At 46.1% G+C, this 21130-nt stretch overlaps 7 protein-coding genes across 7 annotated transcripts; 2 read left to right on the top strand and 5 right to left on the bottom strand.

The window, feature by feature from the left end:
- Window positions 1–415: 415 nt before the first annotated feature.
- Window positions 416–1378, bottom strand: FOMMEDRAFT_23099 (uncharacterized protein). Its single transcript, XM_007270300.1, has 5 exons — window positions 1329–1378; window positions 1115–1232; window positions 898–1060; window positions 577–832; window positions 416–520 (listed from the first exon to the last, which is right to left on the bottom strand). The coding sequence occupies exons 3-4, from the start codon at window positions 907–909 to the stop codon at window positions 593–595; spliced, it is 252 nt and encodes an 83-aa protein (XP_007270362.1). The 5' UTR covers window positions 910–1060; window positions 1115–1232; window positions 1329–1378; the 3' UTR covers window positions 416–520; window positions 577–592.
- Window positions 1379–1421: 43 nt separating this feature from the next.
- On the top strand, window positions 1422–2333 carry FOMMEDRAFT_23097 (uncharacterized protein; the record flags this gene model as incomplete). Its single annotated transcript, XM_007270299.1, has 2 exons — window positions 1422–2129; window positions 2209–2333. The coding sequence occupies exons 1-2, from the start codon at window positions 1939–1941 to the stop codon at window positions 2210–2212; spliced, it is 195 nt and encodes a 64-aa protein (XP_007270361.1). The 5' UTR covers window positions 1422–1938.
- Window positions 2334–5000: 2667 nt separating this feature from the next.
- FOMMEDRAFT_170534 (uncharacterized protein) lies at window positions 5001–5530 on the bottom strand (the record flags this gene model as incomplete). The annotated part of the gene is made up of 3 exons (XM_007270455.1): window positions 5001–5239; window positions 5287–5421; window positions 5467–5530. 3 exons carry the CDS (start codon window positions 5528–5530, stop codon window positions 5001–5003), a joined length of 438 nt encoding a protein of 145 aa, XP_007270517.1.
- A 526-nt stretch (window positions 5531–6056) lies between these two features.
- On the bottom strand, window positions 6057–10177 carry FOMMEDRAFT_170533 (uncharacterized protein; the record flags this gene model as incomplete). Its single annotated transcript, XM_007270454.1, has 7 exons — window positions 9433–10177; window positions 8237–8325; window positions 8095–8188; window positions 7769–8042; window positions 6468–6703; window positions 6338–6412; window positions 6057–6281 (listed from the first exon to the last, which is right to left on the bottom strand). The coding sequence occupies exons 1-7, from the start codon at window positions 9616–9618 to the stop codon at window positions 6057–6059; spliced, it is 1179 nt and encodes a 392-aa protein (XP_007270516.1). The 5' UTR covers window positions 9619–10177.
- Window positions 10178–10212: 35 nt separating this feature from the next.
- Window positions 10213–10762, bottom strand: FOMMEDRAFT_142814 (uncharacterized protein). Its single transcript, XM_007270453.1, has 2 exons — window positions 10686–10762; window positions 10213–10624 (listed from the first exon to the last, which is right to left on the bottom strand). The coding sequence occupies exon 2, from the start codon at window positions 10536–10538 to the stop codon at window positions 10371–10373; it is 168 nt and encodes a 55-aa protein (XP_007270515.1). The 5' UTR covers window positions 10539–10624; window positions 10686–10762; the 3' UTR covers window positions 10213–10370.
- A 534-nt stretch (window positions 10763–11296) lies between these two features.
- On the top strand, window positions 11297–13940 carry FOMMEDRAFT_23093 (enolase C-terminal domain-like protein). The gene is made up of 12 exons (XM_007270298.1): window positions 11297–11377; window positions 11431–11649; window positions 11705–11909; window positions 11978–12151; window positions 12204–12349; window positions 12406–12547; window positions 12601–12626; window positions 12685–12775; window positions 12841–13530; window positions 13592–13673; window positions 13725–13855; window positions 13912–13940. Exons 1-9 carry the CDS (start codon window positions 11324–11326, stop codon window positions 12963–12965), a joined length of 1182 nt encoding a protein of 393 aa, XP_007270360.1. The 5' UTR covers window positions 11297–11323; the 3' UTR covers window positions 12966–13530; window positions 13592–13673; window positions 13725–13855; window positions 13912–13940.
- A 142-nt stretch (window positions 13941–14082) lies between these two features.
- Window positions 14083–20541, bottom strand: FOMMEDRAFT_142811 (dehydrogenase E1 and transketolase domain-containing protein 1). Its single transcript, XM_007270452.1, has 32 exons — window positions 20345–20541; window positions 19578–20285; window positions 19444–19521; window positions 19232–19396; window positions 19128–19176; window positions 18909–19024; window positions 18796–18848; window positions 18712–18746; window positions 18550–18652; window positions 18258–18497; window positions 18114–18200; window positions 17979–18064; window positions 17833–17924; window positions 17751–17779; window positions 17642–17698; window positions 17528–17588; window positions 17373–17473; window positions 17138–17311; window positions 15997–17077; window positions 15743–15940; window positions 15665–15684; window positions 15596–15610; window positions 15507–15545; window positions 15409–15451; window positions 15313–15345; window positions 15143–15175; window positions 15068–15094; window positions 14973–15011; window positions 14827–14919; window positions 14702–14771; window positions 14493–14639; window positions 14083–14439 (listed from the first exon to the last, which is right to left on the bottom strand). Exons 1-19 carry the CDS (start codon window positions 20505–20507, stop codon window positions 16607–16609), a joined length of 2868 nt encoding a protein of 955 aa, XP_007270514.1. The 5' UTR covers window positions 20508–20541; the 3' UTR covers window positions 14083–14439; window positions 14493–14639; window positions 14702–14771; window positions 14827–14919; window positions 14973–15011; window positions 15068–15094; window positions 15143–15175; window positions 15313–15345; window positions 15409–15451; window positions 15507–15545; window positions 15596–15610; window positions 15665–15684; window positions 15743–15940; window positions 15997–16606.
- Window positions 20542–21130: the final 589 nt, after the last annotated feature.

Raw genomic sequence — 21130 nt, 5'->3', positions numbered from 1 at the left:
TTTGACCCTCGTTCTCTTGAGTGTAAGGCAACCCTCTTCTCTCTGTCCTCGTGCGTATTTGTATGTATGCCAATCCTATCCAATTACGGTCCAATGTTCACGACATTGTGATATTGTATAGCTACGAGCCTATGAGAGTTGGTCTCATGCCTCTATAAACTAACTGAAAGCTTGTCTTCTCTCCGTATATTGTTGCGCTTATGGGTAGGTTATGAGGACTTCTATTCTTCGAGTTGTCTGATGGGTTGGGAGTACTGTATGTATGTATGAAAGTGATGTGCGTCTGCTTAATAGAGTGGAGGAGTAAATCTGCTGATCGCCGAAAGACCGATGAATGGGTTGGTCGCACGCTCACGAGACCATTAATAATTTAATATTGGCGATACGTGTACGAACTACTACGAAGGGTAACTTGCCTCTTACCTTCTTTCATTCATTCGTTCGATAAATCTTGGGTCTTGGGATCTTGTTCAGACGACTTGCTCGTGTTTTTGTGTGACCAGGTTGGGCGATTTGTATTGTGAATACTTATTCTCGGAAACTCTTTCTCTGAAATCTGAAAATGTTGTTTATTTGGTTGCTGCTCATGGGTTCACGCTACCTGGTTCCCTTCCTTCTCGAAGGATGGAACACCAATAAGAGGTGGAACGTGACGCGACACGTACCTCACGTAGGCTCTAGCTCTAGCTCTAAGCCTATACCAACCCCTTCTTCGGAGTTGAGTGCTGTCTGACCTCTGACTGTCTGACTCACCGCGAAGCAGGGGATGACGAATGAATGAATGAAGTCGCGCGCGCCGTGCGTTCTGATTCCGCCGAGTGCTCCTGACCTCGTAAGTGTATAACTGTATTGGACTATATTGAGTCAATTGACTTCCTCGCTGTTCGTACCGGTGAGTTTGCTGGTCATTGAGTTGCGTGTACGCGGACACCGGGTCTTTCTCTACGTCTGCGGCGTCCCAATTAACTTCTCGTAGAACTCTCTGTTCATGATCGATATGAACTTTGTTACAATGTTAGTCCTCGCGCCGTACCACTTAACCCCCCTGATGCGTCAGATGGTCCGTCATTTCATTAACTATCTGCCTAACTGATCCCGACGAGAGGAATGGTAGATAGATGGATAGATTCAAAGGAAGAGGAAGGACGAGGAGATTGAGTGTTGACACGTAATACCGAGACGGAGCTTTGAATTTGTACCTTGAGTCTTGGGTTATGGGTTGTGGAATTTTGGTGAGTAATAATGTTCTGTTCTCTCTTGTTTTTGATATTTTTGTCTGATGCGGCTGATTTGGCTGTTCTTTTTCGGTTAATTATTTTTTCGTGCAGGTATGTGGCCGTGCTCCTTTTTGGCTACGACTCACGTGCCACCAAATCGAGAAAAAAAAGAAGGAAATCCGAATCTATTAAAAGTGGTACAAGTGGTACAATGATTAATTGCTGATCAACTAGTGTGCTCTTGATTCTTTTAGTGTGCACAGTCTCATCCTTCTGCCTCGGCTGTTTCGTTTCCCTGCGCAGTAATCGTTCGCGTGCCGTCGAAAACCGTAAAACCGAGAACCGAGAACCGCGAGCCGCATGCCGTGAAAAACCGTGAGCCGTAAGGTCAATGCCTAGGATCTTTTCTATGCCACAATGGGTCTTTCGGAACAAGTATCAAGTATCAATTAATAATTACCAACGAAGCTACCCCTGTTTAACACGGATGCGAGTTACGCGCAGGATGACCTCGGGCCGTCTCTAGGTGTCTCTCTTGTGATCAACACAGTCCCGAGTTGACGACGCCGTCTCGTTACGCTACATGCTATACACGTCTTGAGAACTCTCTACGAAATGCGGGAGAAGACAAACGGAAATCAACCTCGGAAGGCTAGACTAGGCTCGCTTGGCATACGTGTACCCCTTATTATGAAACAAGCAAGTCTGACTCAACTTTCGTATGACTGTCTACGTATGCCGTCGAAAACCGTTCAGAGCACTGGACCGAACTGGATTGCGTGACGTGTGGCCTGGGTTGGCTGGGAATCATTACCAACGGATCTCGGATTTGCGGACTTCATCATATGTCGATTTTTCCAAATTTGAAATTTGGGATTTGTATGGAGTTGGATTTGGTACGGGCCTTACTCCGTACGTTCTTTTTGGCTAAGCACGTTTTACCTGAATGACTGGATGTTGTCTTGTTTTCCTGGGATTTGGATTGGATTAGGTGAAGGTATGATGCGATACGATATGGTACGATTATCGGGATTAAGGAGTATCAGACTCTCACTTGCGAGCTCTTACCTAGCTTCTCTAGAGGTTCATGATGACTGATGACTGACGGAGGAATCTCAAGCATAGACAGGAACGGAAGACGAACGCATGTATTGAAGGCACTAGCCACGTAAACCCGAGGTCGATGTGAGTCAGCTGTGTGCTATTCGAACACAAGAACATGTCTATCTAGCATCTTGAACCTTCGTCTATACCTTACTGTATATCTGCGTGGCTTTTCAGTTAGGATTGGGACGATACGGTGGACGGAAGGCACGCGTGTGTGATTAATACCTGGCATTACACGTAAATCTGTTCACCGTCTACCTTCTACCGCACAGACTGTGTCTGTGTGCGTAGGGATGCCGTGAACAGAAGATAGTGTTTGACCGGACATCTTCGACCATCTGGATTCATCAGTCTTCTGGATTATCGTTTTTTGTTACAGATGACCTGCACATGTTGTTTGCAACATGTTTAAGCAGTAACATGACCTCTCGCAATCTCCTTAAGCAGAAATTAACAACGGTTCAAGCGCCAAGACTCTTTTGATGGGGACCCTCATCGAAGAGATGGAGCACTGGAGCACGATCAGCATGCGGGGAAACACTTGACCAGAGTCGGAAGAGTCAACTTCCTTCAAAATAGAAGATTGAGCTATATATAAGAAGTAGTCACGCACCTTCGATGTCAAAGTGATGAGTCGCATGATGACTCACACTCAAGCTAGTTAGTAGTCATACACTCGCACTCCCGTACTCCGTCTCCGTGTGACCCAAAAATATCAGATCTTTAGAGCTTCGCGATTCCCGAATTCTGTGGATCTGAGAGGGGCTTGTGATCACCGACGGGTCGTTTGCAACTAATTAGGATAGATAGATCATGGGTTTAGCTGGGGTCGTGTCCGCTGTCCCTCCCTCGTGTGTTATCTTCGTGAATGGCTCCGCTAGTGTGTAACTGCCCTTACCGATGTAGCGGACATTATAAGGCTTCTTGTGCAGATGATGTGAGTGCCACCCCTTGAAGTCGGAAAGGGTAGCCTCAGAATAAATGCACACCTGAAATGTTCGGAGTTTCGGATTAAACTTGGATCTCTCAATATTAGAATTCTTATTAATCGTTCTTGTTATATTCATGACTTTGGCTTTAAGCGTATATTAATGCTAAATATTTCATACCTGATTAATACATTAATATAATATAAAGATATGATTACGTGTGCAGTGATTGTATGCACTGATACTTACTCGTTTGATGACTCAGAATCTCCAGGATTTTGGTTTGAAAATAAGGTAAGATAACTGGACGCTAGGTGCAAGGTACCCGCAATTTGGTTATCTTTTCTTCTTCCCGCGCTCTTCCCTCGCAAACCACGAGCACGGGACATAAGCACGGGACCGGAGTCTTTTGAATAGTAATCGCGTTTATGTGTCATCTGTACACCCTCGCATGGCTATACACGTTGTGAGACGGGTTTTTTCGTCCTTGCTTGTGCTTCTTTAAAGCTATGATCCGAGATTGAGCAGGAGAAAGAGGAGGGCAAAGAGGTAGGCTTATCTCCCTCCGTTTGTCCCTCGTGGTACTTGTTTGCTGCCTTCTTTTCTTGTTTGCATAAGTTCTATAGTTCTATGCGCGTTGGCCTGTTTCCCGGTTTTCGAGGCGGCTTTTCTTCCTGGATTGAATTTAACTACTACTAGTGCCTTCCTTTACCTTCAGAATGCCGACTCGACCGTAAGATAGACGGACCGATCGAAAGCGCGAATGTGAGAATACGAATAACATGTGTTCGTTACTTCTGAATCTCCTAAGAAGAAACGCTGCGGGATTACAATCACTTTTCGCGCAAGTTGCCGAAACTCTTCACTTTTCCTCCTCCTGACTCTCCTGTTTACGAGATTAGCCAGGATCTTGAAGGTCGAAGAAGGGTAAAGTCTGGACAGAAAACGTGTTTTGAAATTCAAATTTATAACTCTGGGTCGTATCGGCATTTGGTAATTGGAAGTTCTTCTTTGGGCAAGTTTGGTGGGCTTGGATTGAGATGGATCAGCGGTTTCGATGAATGTGAATATTTGGAATTGCATAAAAGTTATGTTTAGTGCTTTCCGTAAGTGTTCACAGGAAGAGATACTGGAACACGGAAACACGGGACCGACATGTGTTAGGTTCTTGGCGTCAGGTGCTTGCTTGTAAGCATCCAATGAAAGCTTTTTGTTGGACGTTGCAACGAGGTGGGCGTTTGATACGAATACATTGGCTAAGGTTGCTTAGGATGAAGGGTTGTTTTTAGTTGCGCTCGATGCACCACTGAACGCGCCATCGCTTGTCTGATTCTCTTTCACAGAAGCTGAAGTTGGAGAGATCGGAAGTGTTGAAACTTGAAGGAGTGGAAGAAGGACAACGATTCCGAGTTCGGTGTTTCGGTGCAACGTGCCTAAACTATGTTATTTCTTGAACTGCTGATCGTTACGAGATTTTTGATTTAGGGCGCGCTTATCACTCTAAGTTGTATCGACCCCGTTTATAAATTATCGTGCTGTGCATGCAATCTCATTTGCTCAATCTACAGGCATTTCACTCACCCTAATATCTAAATGCATTATGAATATGCATTTCCCCTCAGCCATAGTGGCACGCTCAAAATACAAACGTGTGCCGGCCCGAAGTACCAGTGTTTGGTAAACACTTCTGTTCTTGTGTTCTCCAACTTCTGCTAACGTTAATACCGAGCTTCAGCTCCACTCGGATTCATACTTTGAAGTTGAATATTTCTGTTCTCTGATACTTGGTCCTTGGTACTTGGTGCGTATTTCCGTCGCCATTCATCCTCAACAGTATCTTTGAGCGGTCTGGGCTCCATACACTGCATTCTGGCCTGGACCACGAAAGAAGGAGATATGAAAGATCCAGTGTGTCCTGTCGAGTATCTTTATGGTGTGTTCCGTTTGGCGGGAAGAGCGGCGCGAAATAGGAAGAACTAGTCTTCTCTAGTCAATTTTAAACATCCTGTTCAGTTAAATTCCTGCGCCCGTACCTTTCGTTCCTGTACCAACGCTTATCTTGAACTTCAAGCTGGGGTGCTGTTGCAGACTAGGCGGACCTCGGCGCGGATGCGCGAATACGTGCGAGGACACCATCTGACAGGACGGAGCGGATTTGGCTAGTGGTTCTAGTACGAGTAAGAGGACGGATCAGAAGGGAGGCAGGGAGGCACCAGCCGAACCCCTCGCATTGGTTAGCACTGCAAGGTCTCTTCCCCGCCCATTATCGTTTCCCATGGTATACAATACCTTTAGCGGAACAAAATAGACTCTGCATCCGTGGTGAGAGACGGAGAGGTGATTGGGTTAATGAATTGCGTTTAAGTTGGAGAGGTTCATGAGAAGCAAGGCAAGTGAGAAGGGAAGGGCTTAGTGAATTGATCTGTTGTTCGCTTTGTCCCGCGAGAATCGGTCTAATGGTCACGAGCATTGGAGGTTTCCCGCGTTAGCTCAAGGTGTTATCTGAACAAGAACACAAGGCATCAGTACAGGTTCTGTTATGGTCTTGATTGTACAGCTAAGAACCTGCGTCTTCTCTCGTCCATTCCGTCTTACCTTCTGATGTTTGCTCGTCTCTGGGAAAAAAGCTCTGTTTAAATGCATGAGTGGTTCCTCGGCGAAAAGATAGAAGGCGGACAATTGGAAAAAATAAAATGGAAATCGACCAGGAATATCGTTTTCTCAGCTTGAAATTCAGTTCTGAAATATTTTTCGCGACTGGATTCTGTCCTTCTTTTTCCTCAGGGGAGCTCTTTACGCGACTTCACGCAGCGAACGAGAAACTTTCGAACTCGGCTAACTTCGTATGTTGAGAATAAGCGGCAGCCGGCGGCGAGACAAGTAAACGAGCAGGCAATTGTCGTAAGGATAAGCTCAACCTCCGGATCCGACAGTCACAGCCTCGGAGATTCGGGGGATTGTCCCGGCCGTCCGGAACTTCGGACCCCCGCAAGGGATCGACATGAGAACGACACGTGCCCCGAGTCTCCTTCATCAATTCACATTTGGAGACAATTTTCTCTTCGGGCCCTGATTTCAATTGACAAGTCTAAGTCTGGGCGCTAGGCGGGGCTGGTGCGGTGGATATACGCAGCATAGAGAACGGCAGAGTACAGCAGGCTACACATGGCGAGAGCGTTCTGTTTTGCCGTCTTGTCTAGTCGCGCAGTTTTACGGTAGAGAACGGAACATGAGAAGCGTTTCGGTGCTGATGGTGCGTCTCGGGAGTCGGAGATGGTGCGGAAGAGCATGCACGCGAGCCGTTTGGATGAAAATGTTTCCTAGGACCTTCGGTTGCCGATGGCGGTCTCGCATTTCTGTCGCAGCCTTCGCTGTTACGGTCCGAAGTGCGCGCGTGTGTAGGGTGCGGCGCAATCCAGAACCGCCCAATCTGCTCGGCGCGGTCGCCGACTATCGGCGAGATTCACGATACATGAAGAGCGCCTCTTTTTCCATCGAAACACATTCCAGGCGTGATAAACTACCATGGGATGCCCAGAATCGGAGAATAGTGGCATACACGACAATGCGCCGCAAACGCCGCAGTATTGACACACCTATTTTGTAGATATTCTGGTAAATAATGCCAGTACGCGTGCGGGGATGAGAACGCTGCAGAAAAAGCGCCAAGCCAGAAATTCGGCAATGTGTAAAGTTGAAAGAAAATAAAGTTCAAGGAATTAAGTTGATCGCGTGCCTCGTGCACCTCGCGTAAGTTTCTCGCGGTCACATTACCTATTCATTTATTTCGAGCTCTTGATCTTCTGTGTCGTCGTGGAGCAGTGCAACATGTTTTACGCGTGTGGTGTATGAGTTTATTTTGTCCCTTTTTACTGTATTTCCTGAAGGTCGTCGAACTCGTGTTCGCACGCTTAGCTGTGCACAACCATATGCTCGGAGATATATTTCTGAGGAATACTTTGTCCGCCGATACCCGCTTATTGCCGTAAGGTTGTGAGTCCATCTGGTCCGGTTCGTTTATTGTTCATTGTTTTGTTCTTGTTGCAAGCGCGCTAGCACAAGTACTCGTATCGGCCATACCTGTAATGCGAGTACATAATTGAAGCGAAGTTGTCAACCTCGGCGAACAACTGATACACATTTGTATTGCAGTGCATTGCATTTTAGTTGTATGAGCCTTCATTGCATTGCAGCATTTCATTTGCACTTAATCCTTTCCTATGTCCTGTTACAGGAGGTACAAAACACCAAACGGTCCGGATCATGTTTTACAGTATGCATCTCTATTCTTATTCACAGTTTTGTAATAACTGGATCTTGGCTCCGCAAAGCCATAGGCATTTTCCGAGGTCTTGTCTTCGTATTTCTCATTCAGAACTAGAAGCACGTAAACAGCTCCAAAACTAATAACATCGAAGTACTCCCGACGACGTGTTCTTGTGTAGAGTGTTTGTATTGGCTCGGAGCTGCAGGCATCACGGCAATATTGAACACGGGACTTGATGCGCCACTAACTATGTCGTTTATCAAAGTCGTATCTGAGTTTGCAGCAAGTATCGCGCGAGGAGCAAAATGCACCCGATGTCTTCTCAAAATCGCCGCATCTTGCTAAGGCATCGTGTAAATTCGGAATATAGCAGCATGCAATTGCGACGGTCGGAATAATTATCAACCGTCTCCACTCTTCAGCATCCAGTATCTTGAAGGCCGCATCTTCGGAGGCTTCCTCAGTTGTGTTTGGTTGCGGTATCGATTGGGCACTTTTCCGGGAGATGGGAAGTGATAGAGGCTGCCAATAGTGAACTCGGCTGCTTTGGATCCATCTTACAGGGGCCTGCTACCTCATTCAAATCGGTGTAGTGAGCAGATCGTGCGTCATAGCGGTTGCTTTCAGTGCTAATAGCCGAAAATACAAGCCAAATCGATGCACCTGGACTAGATCTCGAAGTTAGATAACTAATTTTGAGATTCTTGCTTACTCACCCATTCTCAGGTACTACATTAGATAACGTATAGGAATTTATAACCCACTCCGCCAATACAATCGTTAAAGAAGTGATTGAAACTTGCTTCTGCGAGAGTCGAAAGCATGCTGAACATCCATGTAGCCGTCGTTAACCGCCAATGTAGTACTGATATGCAAATTTGCAATCGCTACAATCTGTGTTGAGTGCAATCCAACTGATGTCCGTAATTGTATACATCAATGATAGTGAAACAAAGAAGCATTCGTACAATTCTTCTTTGGATAGTCGCGTACACTTTTACCTCTAAAGTCGTTAGCCTCGGGCTCTTCATTATGAATGAGGAGCACGGCCCGTCAGTGCGAGGGTCCTTTCTACAAGCAAAGGTACCAAGGGAAACGAGCGAAAACATCAGACGTCGAAGAAAAGTTCCAGATGTTTAGCAGTCCCGTGCTGCACGGGAACGCCAGCTTCGATACATTTTAATAAATGTGTTTTTTTCTGGTTTGGGGTTAGCTACGGTCGTTGCGCGTTGCTCAAAGTGTTCTTCTGCTTCTCCAACGGCCGTTCCTCGTTGTGCAATTTCTAGAAAAATACTAGTTTTAGACCTACAGGAGGACGTTGAATGCACAAATACCTTCTGCTTTCGCAGTCCGACAGTTTTTCCGATGAGTTTCCTATTGAGGAAAAGCTATCGCTAAATGGAGTTTAAAGGACTGCTATTCCAAAGCGATGTTGACGCAATTGCGTGTATTATGGGCCACTGCGCTGTAGGATATTCTCACCTACCTCTTTGACAACGTTCGGACAGGCACTGAGAACACAAGAACGGATCGGCTACCGGAAATATTCAGTAAGATGCTTGAGAAAGTTTGGAGAACGTGAGGTGAAAGACAGACTTTAGAGGAAGGCTGCTCAAAATAACACAAATACTGGTCTAGATGCACAACAGAAATGCGAGAAGAGCGGCCTCCTCGTCCCCAATGTAGTATTGACGGCTTCCTTAATGCGCAAATTGATCGGTAACCACTTCTTTGCCCGCCAAACACCAATCTTACATAGCGTCTTGGAAGCTGAAATAATCTGTCGTAAACGCCGTTTATAAAGGAGAATTACCAGTATTGATTAGCTTGCAATCTCGATCCTTTCTTTCCATACCTTTTTCCTCTTTGCATGCTACAACAAATGTGAAAGACATTGATGACGACACCCCACCTCAAGATATTTCGGCTCATGCTGGGTTAACATTCCAAGTTGAGTAACATAACGTATTCCTGAGGGCTCGTCCACAGGCCTGGAGCAAGTGCATGCGGCATTGATTCGGAGGACCGGATGGATTGTTCCGAGAGCTCGATCTGCCGAATACATCAGAGTTTCGCCTATGCGATACACGATGTTCATAATGCTTCACCCCAGTAGGCTGTTATGAAATTGTGTAATTTTAATCGGCATTGGAATGAACGAAGATCGGTCTGGTCTGGGCAATACGTCCCGAAAAGCCGTGGGCGCTACTCAATTCCTTCTGATAAGTGCGGACGAGCTAATGTACAGCGGGAACATCATATACAATGGCGATAGCTTCTTGGGTACGACTATGACGCGTTGGAAGCATCCTAGGCTTAAGTTTTCCTCGCGAAGCACGCTAGCTAGCCACGAAGATGCCAGGTGAATGAAGATGATGTTTCGCAAGCTCCCTTCAGGGACAAGAAAGTTCTCCACATAGATCGAGGGGACGAATACTTGTTCAACGAGCTAACGGCGCGCAAGTCTTGTGAATAGATACTCCGGGGTACGTACGTGCGGAGGATGGAGGTGTCTCCAATATAGTTTTCGAAGAACGAGAACGCGGCATCCATGGGAGTATTCCAACGCAATGACCTCCGCAAGGTCCGTTTCTCAACCTTCTCTGGCAGGACGAGCATTCATTTCACCCTGAGAAAGCCATATGGTCGACGACGTCATTGTGCGGGAAGGTCAGAATTTGAAGTGCGCGGTAGAGGGAGAAGTCGGGTATGGTACGTGTCCTCTGAACGTGTGTGAGTAATGGGACCGTGGTCGCGGCCCTTCGCAACGGTTATAGCAGGATATCAACACAGTGGGAGAACGCAAAGCACAGAGCGCATTGCTGCAGGTACAAATGGCGTCGGCGTTTCCTACTGACTTCTAGTCCGAAAGTGAAATTTGATAGGTTTTGTACCTGAATCGTGTCCCTTGACATGATGCATTTGCCTTCCACTTCTTCTGAGATTTACGGTCCGTGGATGCGTATACAGTGCAGCATGAGCGACTTTGTTAGGTGCAATACCACATATGCTCGGCATGTCGTCGTAGTTACCGCGGAGAGGATAACTAGCTGCCAACAACAGCACTAGTACAGTAGTTGCGCTTCGCCAATATGACAACAGCACTAGTGGGAAAGGATTAGTTCCGAGAATTTAGGTCATAGTGGCCCTCGGTTTCCGACGTACAGTCTCAAGAACCCTTCATTCTTTGTGCCAATATGCCCAGAAATGACGGTACTCTTCACTTCTAGCGCAGAATCGCCAGAGTAAGATTGCCTACGGAAAAATCAAAGTGAGCGAAATACACGCAGGACTGGTACCCACGACAACTAATTGGATTTAACTCGAACGAATCACCAGAAAACGCGTCTACAGCGAGGATAACAAGGGTTTACTCGTTATAAGAGTTTTCTTCAATGACAAGTCTCCGCTTGGGATGGTTTGTGTTTAGTAACAGTAGCCTTTTTTCGCGAGCAAATGGTTGTGAATCATAATGGCAGAACTCCACGAAAGGTTTACTATTCTCGGCTAATATGATCTTACGGCGTTCGAGTCACTTACGCCTTATTACATACAGATATTCAAGTTTCCTAAACATTGCTTATGTTTGTTACCACCTCATTCAAAGAGCATCACCGTGCATGTTATTCTCGGAGAATCTTGAAAACTGTGAGAGAGTCGGAAGAGCAGTTGGGGACAAAATAAATTAGATAAATGATTGTTCGGACCGTGATTGCCACCTGACTATCGTGCATAATCACCAAAATGGGGCTCGAGAGAGCGTAGCATTTTGAGGCGGGACTTTCTATCTGCCTTCCACAATCATGGATGATAAGGGGACTAAGGGCCGTGCGCAAAGCTTGATCAAATCAATTGAGGTACGTAGTTTAGGCGGACACGTCGAGTGGCTATTCTAAACATGCCGGTGTAGACTTTCAGGGTTCCGCCGCGCTGGCTATTCGTACGCGTAGAGACAACGGACGGTATCGTCGGATGGGGGGAAGGTACACTTGAAGGTCACACTGAAGCCGTAGAGGGAGTCTATCAAGAATTTAGAGATCGCTTTATTGGATCCGATGCTGATAATATTGAAGACATTTGGCAAAATGGATATCGAGGTGGCTTCTATCGTGGCGGACCAGTCTTGATGGTAAATTTGTCAGAACTACAAAAAAATTCACCAAATCATTTCATCCATGGTCTAGTCCGCTCTTTCAGGGCTCGACATCGCACTCTGGGATATCAAAGGAAAGAAACTCGGTGTGCCAATCTGGCAGCTCTTAGGTGGTAAAGTTCGCGATCGTGTGCGAGTATACGGCTGGATAGGCGGAGACAATGTCACAGATGTCATTGAAGGTGCAAAGAATAGGAAAGCGCAAGGATTCACCGCTGTCAAGATGAATGCTGCTGGTCAAGAATCAATCTGCTCTTCTTTCGATGAATGAATTCAGCTGATTTTTTTCTCGGAATAATTTTAGAACCCATGTCATGGTTAGACTCTCCAAGGGTCCTTGAGGCTGCAGTGGAACACGTTGCTCAAGTGAAGTCCTTAGACTTGGATGTTGGCATCGATTTCCATGGTCGCCTTCACAAGCCCATGGCGAAGCAACTTGCAAAGATGCTTGAGCCGCTCCATCCTCTATTTATTGAAGGTCAGGAATATTGGAAGTCTACAAAAAACTAAGATGAGATTAGTGCACATAGAACCCTTGCTTCCTACGCAGCCGGAGGAAATTGCTGACTTGGCACATGCGACCTCGTGTCCAGTTGCAGTAGGGGAAAGACTATACACCAGACACGATTTCAGACCCTACTTGGAACGCAGGGCTATTGATATAGCTCAGCCAGATGTATGCTGTCTCGTGTATCTCAATCTAGATCTGAAATCAATACTCTAGTGCGACAGGTTGCTCACTGCGGAGGTATCAGCGAGCTGCACCGTATTGCTGCAATGACTGAGACGTACGATGTTGCACTTGCTCCTCACTGTCCTCTTGGTCCAATTGCATTAGCAGCATGTATACAAGTCGGAATCTCCACCGCAAACTGCAAGTAGTCTTTTCTCTTCATTTTGATTATCCTGTGCCTAAATTTTGTAAAGACGTCATCCAAGAAATGAGTTGGCAGGTGCGACTACAACGCTTAATAAGATTTGTAGTTACTGAAGTTTCGAGTGTCTTCACAGATTCATTATAATCAAGGAGCTGATTTGTTTACGTATCTTTTGGACTCTGCTGTGTTCGACATTGAGGATGGCTGCATCAAGGCCCTCGAAGGCGAGTAATTAATTCTATTGATATTATGCGGGTGCTGTGGGTGATAACGTTCCGGGAATGGTTAGGCAATGGACTTGGTATTGAAGTTGACGAGGTCAGGGTCAAACTGGCTGCAGAATCATACCGAACAGAAAAGGCTTGGAGGAACACAGTACCAAGAGGACCAGACAATTGCTTGCGAGAATGGTAGGGATTGAATTATTAGACAGTCAGAAGAGAGACACCGGAGAATAAATAAATAAATGAAAAAAGTAAAGAAATAAACTAGGGCACGTGACGTTGCTGACCACGTCACGACGCTGGGACGCGAGGCTCGAGCGCGTTGTCAGTGTTGAGTAAACGCAACGACGACGACTACCACCATACCTCCCTGTTAACGATGGCGAGGACGACGCGAACTACCTCACGATGTCTGCGGCGGGCTATATCGACCTTTTCCTCAGCACCAATTCTCCTTCTTGCACTCATAGTAATTCTCGCACGACCTGCACACGGCATAAAATTCCACCTTCCAGCTTACAAGAACCCACCATCAAAATGTATATGGAACAGCGTACATCCTGACCAACTCGTTATTGTGACGGCCAACCTCGGAAGCGGAGACAAGCAGCGCGTAGACGTGGAAATCGTGGATTCGAGTCCACAGAAGAACCAGTATCTCAGTAAGAAGGGAATCAACGGGGAAACGAGACTCGCTGTTACTGCGCATGCTGAAGGCGAGGTTGGAGTGTGCTTCCGAAATTATCTTGACAAAGGTATATTTGCGTGTCTAAACGATGTAATCGTCTGTGAGGACTAACCTTCTCTTGCACGAAGACCAGCCTCAGGAAGATACACCCAGCCGTTCACGGATCATTGACCTTGACATCGATATTGGTGCAGATGCCGTTGATTACAAGTAAACTTCGTCATCATTCCTCGCTTGAACTATGCTGATCTTCCTTCCTAGTGCTATTGCCGCTCAAGAATCACTATCTGGACTCGAAACGGAAATGCGGAAGCTCGAAGGCATAGTCAAGGAAATTGTGGAAGAGATGGACTACCTGAAGAGGCGGGAACAGAGGTTCTCCAGTACCAACGGTCTGTATCCACTTCTCCCGTTCCCTAATCACCGCTCATGTTTCTATTTTCTGCAGAGTCAACCAACAAACGTGTTCAGAACTTTGGTTTCTATACGTTTATCGCTCTTGTAGGCCTCGGAGTTTGGCAGATATTCCACCTTAGATCCTACTTCAAACGGAAGTACCTTATTGATTGACTTCTAATGCCATTGGTGCTTTTTCGCTTCTATTACTTTCTCATCTGCGGGGAATGTGAATACACTTTGTACGTCAAGGGTTAACTATCGACTTCCTCAATACGGAAACATTCAAGCTACTTCCGTTTCTTCGCTCTCCGGTACCGACTCCATTTCAAATCCTGTATCATCTTCGTCAAGAGACGCGCGTTGTTGGATACCGGAAATCTCGGCAAAGTGGATCGAAGTGAGCACCTTGCTCGTCGATAGGCCACAGCGCATTTCTTCTCGAGCGATCTCTCGCAAGTTGAGGAGAATGCGCGAACCCATGACGCAAGGGAACCCGAAAGCAAAACCTAGAGCGGCGCACATGACGAGCGGCTGAAACGCGACGAATGCCATATTTGCTACGCTACATATGAGAATTCTGTGGCCAGGCGGAATGAGTACACGTTTTGGGGTGTCATAGAAGAAGCTCACCCAATGAAATAGAGAGCCTGGTCGCGAACGAGAGTCTTATGAAGTTGTAGATCCGCCCAATCTTTCCCAGGTGTCAATCTACGAAGTGCCAAGGATTTGCGGAGTGTCAAGACAAAGAGGAAGAAGTCCGTAATAATCGGTGGAAGCCTAGATTAAAGCCGGTCAGAGAAGTACCAAAGTCCAGGTGTGACTTAACACTTGGAGCTAACCAGAAGAATGCGAGCCATATTGGGGGCCGCTGCTTGCTTCCACATGCATTGACGTCTTCGAAGTAGGTCACTGACCAAGAGACTATTAGACGTTGAGAAGCTTGTCAATTTTTATTGTATCTCACTTTTGGTTACCAGATCCCATGCGATCAAGATCCCCGCCATTATACTCGCCTGCACGAAGAAGAGCACCACTAGTAGTATCGTGGAGTTGCGACCTACGCATGGAGGTGTCTCAGGCTCCGTGATAGATAGAGATAAGGTCACGCACTTCTTTCGTAGAGCGAGCTCACTCGTATTATAAGGATAACTATCAAACATTCTTAATTTTGAACGATTGGTGAATTGACATGAGCGGCTGCTCACTCTCGACAAGGAGTACAGCGATCCAGCCTGTATAAAGTCAAAACGGGCATAATGTGACGATTGCAAGTCTCTTACCTGTACATTGTTGAAAGTAGACTTGAGCCCTACCTGTTTTAAAAAAGCCGAGGTTTGTACTGTATGAAATTGTCGATGGAGATGCCCTTTCACTCACAGCTACGGCGAAACAACCAGCAAAGGAAATGTGTCACTTAGAACGGGTAGAAAGATAGGACCATTCCCTACTCACAATGATTCTGATCGATAATCCGTGACCGAACCTTGAGATATAAAATCAATACTGAGGTGAGGGGAAAGAAAGTGATGAACCGGTTGGTACACACCCCATGTGTCAATTACAAGAAAGAGTAAACCTCCATATCGGTTCTGGAGGATTAAGCTGTGAGTATATATGATTGCTCGTGGAATATGAAAGACTCACTATCATGTAGATAACTTTGATCAACGACCAGCGTTGTTTCTGAACAGTTGCCTTAGTTCATATCGTGCATGCGACAATAGAAGGCCTACCCAAAAGAATTCTACCTAATACGAAGAACTCAGAGAAGAAATTCAAGTGGAAAGTGAAGATAAACCCACTTCTCTATCCATAGTGAGTACTGAGACGAAAACGTTAGGTTTGTTTTACTTCCGTGCATATACAGTTAAGCCACTTACAGGTATCGTATATCACGACTATCATTGCGGACAATCGAGTAAGCCTTTGAGTGAAGAGCATATGATCCAAATCAATGATAGATTGAAGATATTCATTGTTAATTGACCCATGCGAGGAAGACATTTTGTAACGAGAGTGCGCAGGATCGGGTAATGAGCAAATAACAGAAGTTCGAGGTCAATACTATGGTACAAAATCTTAGGAACGTCGTTTTCAGACACGTCATTGCAGCATAGAATACTCGTCTACTCACCACGGATATTTTAGGAGACCCTGGCACCGTGGCGCGACAGCAGAATTATTGCGGACCTATATAATATACACGGTAGTGTGGACCAAAGAAAGCGAATTTGTCGAATACTGTCTGCGTTAATTTATACATGGGCCCTATGTTATTAAAATGATCTCATTAGGAGATATCAATTGAGTATTGGAACAAACATGTCCAGAAGCAATCAGAGACGCCTTGTACTTCCATTGCTTACATAATCCACGGTACCTTGACCGATCTCAAAGCAGCGTTGCTCCGGTGCCAAAGATACCTCAGTCACCGATTAATTGCTGCTCGACCCTGAATATCGTGCAAGGGCGGAATGACGTGCAACCTTCTCATACATTAGATTACCGGATAGCCTTGCGCTCAGCACCACGTTCGATCAGGTAGACCAAGTTCAATCCGTAATTATTTGTTTCAAGGATGCATACCTCATAGATCGGTGCAGACAGACAGGCATGAATTGAACGACCCTCGAACCAGGTAAGTAACCCAGTTGCTTTTGAGCAGGATCGGACAGTGTGGGTGTCATTTTTTGGGACTCAAGGCTCCTATATTGCACCGTACGGAGATAACAACCAATGTCCGGTCATAATCCGGCAAAGGCATCTCGAAGAACGGCGCTCTGCTGTTCTCTGAAGAGCTTACCTACACCAACAGCCGGAACAACGTCTTCCTTCCTTCCGATGTATCTTATTCCTCGCGCCTCGCAACCGACCTTCGTCTGAACTTCAAGTAGCCTTGAAAACACGTGCGACCATGCACCCTGATTCCGAGGCTCCTCCTGCACCCAACACCATTCCCGCGCATTCCGATAGTGCCGTAGAATAATTTCGAGTTCCTTGTACGGGAAAGGGGCGAGTTCCTCAACCCGAATTAGGGCGATCTTGTTGGCATCTTCCGATCCGAGTGTGTTCCGCTCCTTAACAAGGTCGTAATAAAGCTTTCCGGAAAGAAGCACGACACGCTTGACAGCAGCAAGGTCGTTTACTGCACTATCATCGAGGACAGGCTGGAATCGAGTGTTCGGCTCGAACTGGACAAGAGATGACGCCGCGGCCTAGAAAGCGTGTCACCTCTCAGGCACGATGGGATGCGTTAATCTATCTTAACAGCTTACGGGAAGGCGCAATAAACCCTTTGGGCTGGCAACAATGAGCGGTCTACGATAATTTCGCTTCATTTGGCGACGGAGAAGATGGAAGTATTGCGCCGGTGTTGTTGGATATACAACCTGCATGTTAATTCGCTTTGCCCCATCACCTTCATTATATTCACTCGGATCATTCGTGAGCTGTGGATAACACGGACAATTCCGTCACTAAGAAGACAACCGATAAGAGGAAGTGAAGTACCTGGAGCATTCGCTCGATACGCATGGAAGAATGTTCCGGACCAGCGCCATCTAGTCCATGAGGTAATAATACAACGATACCGCTCTGCATCAGCCATTTTGCTAGGCAAAGACATCAGGATCGAACAAAATGGAACAACGGACAGGCTAGCTTACTTTCCGCTGAGGATATGAAGGTGTCAAATATGACTTGAGCGCCATTGAAAAAGTCACCGAACTGAATTGCGGAGATGAACAGAAGAACGTCATGAAAATGGATCGGATCCGTACCTGTGCCTCCCATATCGGTAATAGTTTCGGTGTTTCCCAACTCATTCCGTATTCAAACTAGATACTAATTTGGCACTTTATCGAGCTAGAGAGTAAAACAAATTCTCACCCCGAGGACTGCCATTTCACTCAGAGAGCCTAAGACATCTGGTGAGTGGGTCAAACAGTCCGAAAGGGAGTTTAGCACTTACTGTTCGCAAGCTCTAGTCGACCTTCGGAGTTCAACCTAGCATTCAGAGGTACGCTGACATTCTCGGTCCGTTGGTCTACAAGCATGGCATGCCTGATATCGTCATGGTTAGTTCGATTCTCAGTGACGTCATAGGAACCACCTCACCGTTGGCTGAACGTTCCTCTTCCAACATCTTGACCAGAGATCCTAACGTCATATCCCTCTAACATGAGGGATCCAAAAGCCATTGCCTAACTCGAGCGTCAGCGTTGTGTATGAGAAGGTCAGGTGGAGACGAGCCTCGGCTGTTGCCCAATCAATACCGGTCTCCGCTTCGATGCTCTTCAACCGAGCACTGCTATGCCTCTTCAGACGAGGGTGGATTTCCTGCGATACAAATTTACGAGCTTAGGATTGTCGACGAATGCACATTCCTACACTTACAAAACCTTCTGGAGCTTCTACACTGGCTCGTGCTACGTCTTTGAGCGTTTCAAGCGCTACTCCTGTCTCTGGATCTCGAATAGCCTCGGGAGATACTGGAAGCACCATCTGTTTCCACTTTCCACCAAGGGTATTCAATGCGGGCTTGAATGATTCAGCTGCCTGAAGTTCCGATTCCAGGTGTGCCTTGTATGAGGATCGAAGTTGTGAAATATCTTCAGATGAGATCACTTCCTCATGCTACCGGAACCCACTTAGAGACCAAAGCCTGAAAAGAGAATAATAACCTTACCGTAAGTTTGTCTTCGTAAAGTGCTGGTACGCTCTTTCGAGTCCGTATATTCTGGTACATGGCTGGTTGAGTGAAAGCGGGTTCATCAAGTTCGTTGTGTCCCCTTGTCATATCGTTTCATTAGCATTGACGGTAATGTAAACAAGTTTCTTCAACCTTTACCAACGACGATAAACCAAGAGATCAACAATAATATCCTGCCAAGGGAATTTAGACTATAGGAATTTAACATAAGGATATTCTCACCTTTCGGAATGCATTGCGATACTGGAACGCAGTGTCTAATGCACGTGAGACATCTGTACATTTAAAAAGGCGAAGTCAGTCGAATGAATGGCGAGTCTTTCAGCAATGACAACCTTCTGGGTGATCGCCATTGACGTGCAAGACAGGTGCGTTGATCATCTTTCCAACATCCGAGCAATATAAGGATGATCGAGCGCTTGATGCCGGAGTTGTATATCCAATACTATAAGAAGATAAGAAACGAGCTGGTGCTGAACAATGTTTCACGCGCGTACTTATTGCTAATAACAGAACGTCAGAAGTCGTTCCTGAAGACGGAAAGACAGACTAACTTCACGACTAGGTGCACACTTCCACCGCTCGTAAAATGCGGTAAATTGCCTTATGATACAGTCAATTTGCTATGGCAACGGTTAGAAATAAAAGAGAAGCATACTCAGTCCAAGAGATTCCATAACTACACCCTGGCCAATGAAACTTGCATCACCATGCAATTGGACACACATCACTTTGTCTCCGAGTTTACAATCTGGATCGGCCTCCTTGATGAGTGCAAATTGTTTTGCGCGAGTCTTTCCAAGAGCAACGGGATCAACAGCCTCTGCACAACGTGAGTTCCAGTGACTTGTTGATGTCATTTCAACATACCGAGGTGAGATGGATTCGGCAGAAGAGAAACTTTGAGCGAGCGTGCGGTATTGCCATAACTCAGAGTCGGCGCTGCAACTAGTACCAAGTCAATACAATACACTAATAGTCTATTCATGGAAACCAGCCTATACCTAGATGACTGATGACGTCACCAGAATAACCAAGGTCTTCCGGAACCTCACTCCCTCCTTTAATCTTGTGGAAAAGAGCGGCTGGAGTAGATCGAAGCAAATCTGTGAGCAAGTTGAGGCGTCCCCTGTGTGGCATAGCGAGGACAATATGCTCAACGCCTGCCTTTGAAGCAACGGAAAAGAGTGTATCAATCGCTGGTAGCATAGACTCGCCACCTTCGAGACCATATCTCTTCAGGTTGGGGAACTTGACTTGAAGGAATTGATCAAAGACTTCGCTACGGGTCATGAGTTCCCATATTCTCTTCTTCTCCTCCGGCCTCCGAACATTCTGAGGCGCAACTGCGCTACTTTCGAGAATATGAGAGAACCACAATCGTTCGGTCTTTGACGGAGAGTGCATAAATTCGTATGCAATGTTTCCTACGTACACGGAACGCAAGTGAGATACAATCCGTTCTAGTGGCCAAACTTCTGATGACGGCATATTTGGTCCGGCCGGATTGGTCCAGACAATGCCATCTACTGGAAACGTCTGCTTCGGATTCTCAAGGCCGTAACGTGAAGGGTCCAATGCCGCCACCTCTTCACGCTGCAATAGGTCCAACGGATCTATGTGTGCTGCGCGATGTCCATGTGTCCGCATCGAATCGACATAACGGAGTAATGGGGCATTTGTCGCGCGATTCTGAAGCTGGGAAGAGGTATCTATGCAAGTACCTAATAGTAAATAACTCGAAAGCTTCAATTGTTGCTACGTTTCTTACAATCTGATAGGACAAGCTCCTGGCGCCTTCTGTATCCGAATGACTCATCATGGTATGACCTCTGATGCGCCTTCGGGGTTGCATTACCCTTCACGGTCACCGAGGCCGTTCGCACATAGTTGTGTAAGTATTGTACAGTCCGGACCACAGTAGACTGCTTCATGACAGGTCATCAGTCACGGAAGCGACTGAATCACGATAGTAGTGAATGAGAGAGAATAGCAGAGAGCAGAGAGAAGTCATCTCGGACGGAACTCAATAAGACGTGTTTCGTCCGAAGACTCGGGAGAGTCGTATGGAATGGGATAAGTTGCAACGCGTGACCGGACCGTGCCTTCTTTGTCATCGTGTTTGCTTAGTAATTGTTGCAGATATTAGCATCAGCATTTGAATTTGAAAATACTTATGCAGCCCGCTATGTTCTACCATAGCAGTGATTCAGATTCATTTAACTCAATAATTGTTTCTGATTTTATGATTCAGTTCCTTTTATTATAACAATTTTCAGCCTTGTAAACGTATATTCATTCATTAATAGTAAATACTATTTTACAATCATGTTGAGCAAAGACATGTTTCTTTGAGCATCATACATTAATTGACTACAAATTGCAAAGGGTTTCCGGAATCTGTTCCATGTCTCTATCAGTCACAGTAAGATGATACACATGTTCCAGCATGCTTTCGTCGGCCTTGTCCGTATAAACGTCGATGCTTTCTTCCTCCAACATCACGAAAAAGTCGCAACAAATGTATTTAATAATAGCAAAAGTAATCTAATAAAAT

Source organism: Fomitiporia mediterranea, assembly GCF_000271605.1.
Source record: "Fomitiporia mediterranea MF3/22 unplaced genomic scaffold FOMMEscaffold_13, whole genome shotgun sequence".
Taxonomy (NCBI): Eukaryota; Fungi; Basidiomycota; class Agaricomycetes; order Hymenochaetales; family Hymenochaetaceae; genus Fomitiporia; species Fomitiporia mediterranea.
Note: the sequence above shows the minus strand (reverse complement) of the source record. Positions and strands in the feature narration are given on the sequence as shown.